The sequence below is a fragment of the Miniopterus schreibersii genome, assembly GCF_964146895.1.
Source record: "Miniopterus schreibersii genome assembly, chromosome: 17".
Lineage (NCBI taxonomy): Eukaryota > Metazoa > Chordata > Mammalia > Chiroptera > Miniopteridae > Miniopterus > Miniopterus schreibersii.
In genome coordinates this window covers 43,618,161-43,626,777 of record NC_138117.1, presented here as the reverse complement: position 1 = coordinate 43,626,777, position 8,617 = coordinate 43,618,161, and the positions used below count along the sequence as shown (strand labels likewise).

General features: G+C 62.4%; 1 protein-coding gene across 1 annotated transcript; it reads left to right on the top strand.

The window, feature by feature from the left end:
* Window positions 1-1,285: 1,285 nt before the first annotated feature.
* Window positions 1,286-7,324, top strand: MROH6 (maestro heat like repeat family member 6; the record flags this gene model as incomplete). The annotated part of the gene is made up of 14 exons (XM_081116428.1): window positions 1,286-1,534; window positions 1,731-1,883; window positions 2,062-2,216; window positions 3,067-3,184; window positions 3,389-3,573; window positions 3,651-3,788; window positions 3,898-4,012; window positions 4,120-4,263; window positions 4,328-4,501; window positions 4,726-4,893; window positions 5,136-5,255; window positions 5,511-5,613; window positions 5,725-5,790; window positions 5,929-7,324. 14 exons carry the CDS (start codon window positions 1,286-1,288, stop codon window positions 6,159-6,161), a joined length of 2,121 nt encoding a protein of 706 aa, XP_080972554.1. The 3' UTR covers window positions 6,162-7,324.
* Window positions 7,325-8,617: the final 1,293 nt, after the last annotated feature.

The following is an 8,617-nucleotide window of genomic DNA, read 5'->3' as shown; positions in this document are numbered from 1 at the left end:
GGATCAGGTGCCAGGCAGAGTCTCAGTTTTCCCTGTGTCCAAGCATGGCCCTGGGCTCCCACACCACTGCTGCTGCCAGCCCCGCCTGTCTCTGCTTGGGGTCGCTGTGTCCTTGGGTTCCACCTATTGACTCTGCAGACGCTGGTATCTGTCACAGGTTCATCCAGGCCTGGGCCTTGGAGACCTAGTAGCCCTGGGAAGGCAGAGGAGGAGGTCAAGGGCCTGCACTATAGCCTGTGAAGAGGTTGAGGGGCCAGGTGGTGGCTCCACCCTGGGCACCTGGCCAGTGGCTCTGGGCTGGCTGTGCCTATGCAGGCAGGCTTGTCAGGTCTCCACTGGCTTTGGCAACTTGGACTCCAGAGGAACTGCTCAGGAGGGAGGTTCTAGGCTCTGTGGGGCACAGAGGGTGAAGGCCCTGTCCTCTCGTGTCTAGGCAGGAGGTGGCACAGGTAGGTGGGTGCATGGGGAATGCTGGCTGGCTGGGATGCTTCCCAGAATACTTCCGCCTGCCCAGGTATTTGGCCCAACCAGCTTTTCTGGCTCCCTGGGGTCAGTCTGGGGAATGCCTGCTATGTCACTTGCTTAGGGTAACAATGGTGATTGGGGACAGAGGCCTGGTCAGGCCAAACTGTCCAGGACGCTGAGGGCCCACCCCAATGACAGTGGGCCACCGCGAGTGCTGAGGAAGCGGCAGGTGCATCTCCTCTTGCCTCCTTTGCGTTGCCCCAGGGCCGCCTCAAGCTCAGTGGTGGTGACAGCTCTCCCAGCCATCCCTATCCCCAGAATGTCCAGCTGGGTAGGAATGCAGTGGCTCAGCCTGGACCTGACTCAGCTCAGGGCTAGGCCCAGACCTATTCCCTGCTGGGGCCTCCTTAGGGCTGTCTGCACCTGCCAGGGTCCCCCTGCCTAGCAGGGTTTGAGGTCGGGGTCAAGGGCCCTTCTTCCCCTCCACTTGCAGATGGACTGCCTGGGAATCTTGCCCCTCCCCCTGGGCCCTGGGGGGGGAGCCAGACCCCAGAGGCTCAGGCTTCAGGCTGGCCACTCACCACCAGAAGCCCAGAGGGTCCTTCACAAGCCTCAAGAGGGCACCATGTCTGGGAACACCTTTGTGTGACTCCCCAACCCCCCACATACTAGAGCAACCGTTCACACACCACCACACCTGTCCCTGGCCCCGCCTGCCTACCCAGAGCCTGCTTCTAGGTCAGGCCCCAGCATGACTTCCTGGGAGGACCCTTGGCAGGTTCTGCTGGCTGGGCCCTGCTGAAGGCTGTGTACGGCAGCCATGGCTAGGGGTGTGTGGGGCAGGGCCCGGGGAGGCCCTGTCGGGGCCCTAACCCTGACAGCTCTGGCTGAAGGGATCCGGGCCAACCAGGGGCAGCCCGTAAGACCCCCTTCCAGGGGCCCTCAGCCTGAACCTGAGCTTGAACCTGAGGCAGAGCCTAGAAGTGTAGCCGAAGCCATCCCTACAGCTGCCCAGGAGCCTTGCTCCCCTCCCCATATGCACAAGTCAGCCCCTGAGGGACCCCACGAGGTGAGTGAGAGGGAAGGGAGGCTGAGGGAAGGGCCTGAGGGACAGGGAAACTGAAAAGGGGGGAATCTAGGGGCAGGCATGGGAGCTGATCTGTGTGGGTAACAATAAGGACACAGGACTTGTGGGAGGGGGAGCAGACCTGGGGAGAGCTAGGAGAGGCAAGGGGACTTCATACACGCCACCCACCCCTCCCTAGGTCCCCCAGAGTTCCTGGGAGGCAGGGGCCCTCTCTGACCTGGCATTGTACACAGCTGCCTGCCTGGAAGAGGCTGGCCTTTCAGGGACACAGGCGACAGTGCTCACCCTGTCCTCAGCCCTGGAAGCCCAGGGGCAGCGACTGGAGGACCAGGTCAGCCCCCACCCCCTTCCTACCCCCAGAGACTCCTGCCTAGTCCCCTCCAAGGTTGGGGGGTTAGAGCGAGCAGCTTGACACATGTCCCTTTCAGGCTGCACGGACTAGAGGGGATACAGAATAATGTTGGGGAGTCAAGGAGGCCTGATCACTGACATTTGCCTCTCCACGCCAGGTGCATGCCCTGGTGCTCGGGCTGCTGGCGCAGGTGCCCCGCCTGGCTGAGGGGAGGCCCCGACAGGCAGCCTTGCGGGTGCTGAGTTCACTGGCTCTGGAGCACTCGAGAGACGTGGTGTGTGCACTTCTGCCCTGCTCGCTGCCCCCGAACTGGTAACCTACCCTGTCCCACCCAGCCAGGGCCGCATCCTATGTCCCCACACGGCTTCCTTCCCCCTTCCCGCTTGGCCGTGGAATCTGGCCCCCAGTGGTGTGTGTCGTGGAAGCAGCAAAACTTTCTAATTCCCCACACCCACTCCTGCCCTCTTCTATTCCTCTCCCTTTCCTACCTCAGGAACCTATTGGGTTCCTGGACGACCCTGGAGCCCAGCCTGGAGGTGTGCTGCAAGGTGGGGTCAGTGAGCTAGTGGCTTCTGTGTCCCATGCCCCTGGCTCTTTAGTTTAATCCACTCCAGGAGAAGTTACCTGGTTACATTTTTCTACATGATTGTTGCTGGGGTGGGTTTTTTTTAACCCTCACCCGAGGATATGTTTATTGATTTGAGAAAGAGGGAGAGAGAGAGGGCGAAGAGATTAACATCAAGAGTTGGAGGGAGAGAGACTAACATCAGTGTGAGAGAAACATTGCCACAACCGGGGATAGAACCTGCAGCCTAGGTATGTGCTTTGACTGGGAATCAAACCCACAACTTTTTTGGTGTTCAGGATGATGCTCTAACCAACTGACCACCCGGCTGGGGCTACATGATTGTTTATAGTTCCAGGTTTGTTTCACTGTCACTGGCCTGACAGGGTTCTGAACAGCTGATCCTGCCAACCCTGCTCTGTGTGGTCTGCACAGATGCCACTTACTTTGTTTCTCTGTGACTGGGGATGCATACGAGGGCGAAGGGTGATGGTTTACCAGCCCCTCCCCCCTGTTGGAGTCTTAGTGGCCACCTCCACCTGACCTCCATCCTGATATGCCAACAGGAACCCAGTCTCACAAACCCCCTACCCTCAGGGCGGCGGCCGAGTTGTGGCACAGCCTGAGCAGGAACCAGCGTGTGAACGGGCAGGTGCTGGTGCAGTTGCTGTGGGTGTTAAAGGGTGCAGCTGGACCCAAGCAGCAGGCACTGGCAGTAGGTGACTCCAGCTGGCACTGCCAGGGGACCCACCCCCAACCCCTGCCTCGAGGGGTGGGAGAAGGCAGGCCACAGGGGGACCTGGGCAGGAGGGTGTCACTTGAGTCACAGGCATCTTTAATGCCCCTCAAATGTCTGAGGCTTTGTCCCCTCCTCCTGCCTCCTGTGTGGCCAAGCCTGAGTTGGCTGCTTATTCCACAGGCCACTCATGCCCTTGGGGAGATGCTGTCTGTGTCTGGCTCTGTGGGTGCCACGCGGGGCTTCTACTCGCACCTCCTCCTGGCACTGGTCACGCAGTTGCATGCGCTGGCCCGGGGCCCATGCTCCCCAGACACCCACAAGGTTTGGGCCCCATCCCACTGTGGACCACCACACAACCATGCCAGGTGAGGGCGAACACTGGGGAAAGTGAGGGCTGGACCAGGGTCCCCTCTGCCCTCACTCCTGCTGCCCCCACCTCCAGTTGTGCGGTGGAGGCCTTGAAGGCCCTGCTCACCGGGGACGGCAGCCGCATGGTGGTCACGTGCATGGAGCAGGCTGGAGGTTGGAGGCGGCTGGTGGGAGCCCACACCCACCTAGAGGGTGTCCTGCTGCTGGCCAGGTGAGAGGCAGGGGGATGGGGAAAGAGGTAGGAGCATGAGGGTGGTCGCTGGGGGCTTCTCCCGGGCTGAGGCCATAAGCAGGAGAGTTCCCATTTCACCCCATCCCAGCGCCATGGTGGCCCACGCGGACCACCACCTGCGGGGCCTGTTCGCTGACTTGCTGCCTCGGCTGCGCAGCGCCGATGACACTCAGCGCCTTACGGCTATGGCCTTCTTCACGGGGGTGAGCCCATGTCCAGGATGGGTGGTGAGGGGCGACCGTGGACTTGGCCCCTAAGCGTCGCCATCAACAAGGGGACCGCAAGCGTGCTGATTGCGGGTCCCCCCCAGCTGCTGCAGAGCTGGCCCACCGTGCGGCCCCTGCGGGAGGAGGTCATCCTGGAGCGGCTCCGCGTCTGGCGGAGCGACCCCGAGCCCACCGTGCGCTGGCTGGGCCTGCTTGGTCTCGGCCACCTCGCGCTGAGCCGCGGGAAGGTGAGGACCGGGCCGGGCGGGCCGGGCGGGCCGCGGCAGCCACCCACGACCCCTGACTCCGCAGGTGCGGCACGTGGGCGCGCTGCTACCCGCGCTCCTGGGCGCGCTGGGCGAGGGCGACGCGCGACTCGTGGGCTCTGCGCTGGGCACGCTGCGGAGGGTGCTGCTGCGGCCGCGGGCGCCGGTGAGGGGCCTGAGCACCGAGCTGGCCTCGCGCCTCCCGGCGCTGCTGGACGACGTGAGCGTCCCGGGCCGGGCTTCCTCCCCATCCCCCGCCGGCCCCGCCCCAGGGACGGCCCCTCTCCCCGGCCCCGCCCCAGGGACGGCCCCTCTCCCCGGCCCCGCCCCAGGCCCCGCCCCAGCAAGGCCCGCCCTTCCCGCTCCGGCCCCAGACCGCTCCCCCGAACGCGCGTCCGAGACGGCTCCCTCCTGACTCCGCCCTGACCGCGGCCTCGCACACAGGCCCGGGACCCGGTGCGCGCCTCTGCGGTGGGGCTCCTGGGGACGCTGGTGCGGCGGGGCCGGGGCGGGCTCCGGGTGGGGCTCCGAGGCCCCCTGCGGAAGCTTGTGCTGAAGAGTCTGGTGCCACTGCTGTTGCGCCTGCATGACCCTAGCCTGGATGCTGCTGAGGTCAGCCGCCCCCCAAGACTGTCCCACTGCTGCTGTCCCCATCCAACCCCACCCGTCCCCACCCCACTACCTCTCCGAAGATGGCAGGTCATGGATTTCCCCAAGGACCTCAGGTGCAAGCCTCATGGCTCCCAGTTTCCTGGGCTTACTGCCCTGGACCTCTCCAACCCTCATGCTGGCCACACCCAAGTCACCTCTGCGACTTTTTGGACCCCTAATCCTCCCCCCTTTCCCTGTCCCAGAGCTCAGAGTGGACCCTGGCCCGTTGTGACCATGCCCTGCGCTGGGGCCTGCTGGAGGAGGTGGTGACTGTGGCCCACTACGACAGCCCAGAGGCCTTAAGTCGCATCTGCCACTGCCTGGTCAGTAGGGGGAGGACAATGACAGTGATGGGGTATGGCCAACTTCCCATTTGGTCCAGTATACACTGGAGCCACTGTCCCCAAAACTGAATCTCCCCACCCTCCCAGTCAAGGTGGTGGGAGGTCTAAGACCTCAGGCCCTGACCCCTTGCCCTGGGCACTCCCCAGGGGACTCCAGCCCCTGGGGTCGCCTCTGCCACTTCTCTTCACACAGGATTGGCTCTCCTCTCCTACCATGAGTCCTTATGTCCCCAGGTTCAGTGGTACCCGAGCCATGTGCCCAGTTTCTTGAGCCAGACCCAGAGCTATCTGAGGAACCCACAGGACCCCGTGCGCCGGGCAGCCGTGGTGCTCATAGGTGAAGCAGTCCAGCTGTCAAATTGTCCCTTGCATGCAGAGTTCTGGGAGCTGGGCCATCCCCTGCCTGCTGGGGGGTGAAGCCTGCACTCACAGGTTTGCTTTCACCCAGGCTTCCTTGTCCATCACACCAACCCCAGCCGCTTCGACCAGGATCTGCTGGACTCCCTGTTCCAGGGTGAGGCCCAATTGTGCGATCCTGGAGAGGTGGTGGGTGCTTGGACAGAGTGGGTGGGAATGCATGCACCTGGAGTCCTGGGGCCCTTGGCGTTTCTGAGAGCCCTCCCGACCTGCCTGAGCCACCCTGTCCCTGCAGACCTAGGGCAGCTGCAGAGCGACCCTGAGCCTGCCGTCGTTGCCGCTGCGCAAGTATCCTCCCAGCAGGTGGCACTGCTGGCCCGCGCGCTGGGCTGTCAACAGGGCCTGAGCTTTCCCCGCCTCCGCCTGCGCCTCACCCTCCCCATCCGGCCTCCACCAGTCTACCCAGACAACCCCTTCCAGCGCCGAAGCCTCGCAGGCCGGTGGGGCTGCTGTGGCGCACAGGGCTGAGCCTGACCCTGTGCCTGTCCTGGGGGGCGGGGGGGGGGGGCTTGACCAAGTCTTGTTAGGGCTGGGCATCTGAATCCCTCGGCCCACCGCTCTGTGGACAGCCCTGACATGCTCCAGCCTGGGCCTGGTGCTAGCTGCCCGTGTTCCACCCCCACCCCACTCCCAGCCGCTGCAAGGCCTGCTGCACACAGACTCCTCTGTAGGAGCTCACCTCCGTAATGTCTAAGTTCCTTAGAGGAACATCAGCGCTTCTGTCTGAGCACCATTCACCCTCAGCCCCTTGTCTCTTGCACCTGCGGGCCTACCTGTCCCTCCAAGGGCCTGTTGCTCTCCCAGCCCCTGGAGTTGGCCGGCTGGGGCTTGAACACACCTGGCCTCCCAAGCTGGCTTCTGGTGGAGGACACTGGGAAGCTGGCACAGCCCTGTGAGCTGCTGCTGCGATGGTTTGCAGCTTCCTGGGTCTCACCCCACCTGGCCTCCATTCCCTGCCTGTTGGCCCTGCTAGCGACCCAGCAGCCCTGCATCCCCCATCTTGTGCTCCACTCCTTGCCAGTCCATGCCCTATCCCTTGTCCTAGCCTGAGGTTCTGAGCTTCCTGGTCTGTCGTCCTGTCCACATCTGCTGCCCCTCAGCCTGGCACCGTTTCCTGCACACTTTTCCACTGCTGGTCACCATATCAGACCCTACCTGAGCTTTCTCTAGAAGGCGTCGTTGGCCTCTCCACTGGATACCACAGGCCTGGGATTATACCTGTGGGTTCAGGTGTGGGGTGCTGGCATCTGTACCCCCACCAGACTGAGCCTGCATGCTGGCACCCCAGTGCCCTGCACGGAGTTGAATTGAGGAAGGCGTGACTGTATGTACAGGAAAGAAGCCCCTCTGGAGGCCTCCCAAGCTGTGACTGAGCCCCGCTGGGCTCTGGACTGGACAGGTTCCTCCATCCAGAATGCCCCCTTTGAAATGTCCTCCCACCCTTCAAGTCCCCTTCTCCTCCAAGCTGCTGCCTCAGAGAGGCCTCGACATGCACAGCCTTGTGGAAGGCTGGGGGCAGTCCCTCCAGCTAGGGACCCCTCAGGGGAAGGCCTGGGGTCTGGCCTGCTCCCAGTGGAAACATCTGAAGTAAACACACATGGATCAAAGGGATCCACATCTGTCTAAGGCCTGGATCTGGGCTGAGAATGTGATTTTGATGCTCTGGGCCTTGTCCAAGATCGGCTCAGGCTGGGAATATAGATAAGGCAGTGTGTGGCAGGAGTAAGGGTCGCCAGGGCAAGGTTAGAGTTTATGCTGAGACAAAATGGAGAAGCTGTGTCTCGGTCCAACACCCACCAAAGTGACCAGGTTGGAGCTCAGTCAGGAAGGGGTCAAGGTCTCTTGTAGGTAGCCCTAGAGCACTGTCTGTGTGGTGCCAGGATTATGGTTTGGTGTATTAGTTCAGATTCCACAAAGCAGATGCCAGATGAGATTAAACTACATGAACATCAGACCCCCATGAAGGGGAAGGGAAGGAGGTGGCGGGTACATTCTGGATGTCTGTCCTAGCTGCCAGTCACCTGTCAGGGAGCTACAGCTCCCAGGATGCTTCCCCCCCACCCCACCCCGGCCCAATGCAAGGCTGGGTTTTCATCCTGCAGTAGGTCTGCAAGGAGCCCCCAGATTCAGGCTTGGCTTGGGGCTGGGCTCAGCAGGAGCCTCGTGGACCCCCTCAGTGGAAGCCTGCCTCCTTGCCGCCCAGAAGCCAGACCCAGGGCGAGTGTTCTTGCCCACCAAATACATGCTTGTCCCCACTGCAGAGCACAGCTGGACAGGCCCGCAGCAAACCCCACAGCGATGCCCGTGGGAAAGGAGAGCCCGCCTCAGGTCAGGGCTCAGGCAAGCAGCACCCTGCCTCTTCTCACCCCGCCTCTGTGGGGCCTGGGCTTCCTATGCCAGGAGCCCACACCCCACTCTGTAGCAGGCTGTCCTTGCACAACACAGGTGCCTGCTCACCGTCATGTGTCTGCCCCTCCAATGCTCCAGTCCCCATCCAGTAACTGGCAGCCAGCTGGATGCCCTACCTTCCAGGTTGAGGTTTATGAAGGCCAGACTGTTGCTGGGCCCTGGGAGTGTGACCCCTCTTGGGGACTTCTCTGCTGGGGTTCCTGGGAGACCCCAGGTGAGCATTTCCTGTTTGCGAGTGTCCAGGCTGACCAGGTCCATCTGGTTGCCAGCCACAGCTGTGGCATCTGGTGGGATGCGGATCTGAGCATACTTTTCCACGGACTGCCTTCCTGCTTTGATCCTGATACTGAAATAATCTCAAGTCACTAGGGACCTCAGGCCATTGGTGGGCCTACAACCCAAGGGCCAACAGTTGGACCCTCCAGATGGGGCTTGGGTGGGGCTGACAAGGACCTGCCTTTTCCGCTGACCTTCAGGGCAGTATCTCAGGGCTCCAGAAATATCGCTTCTGTACC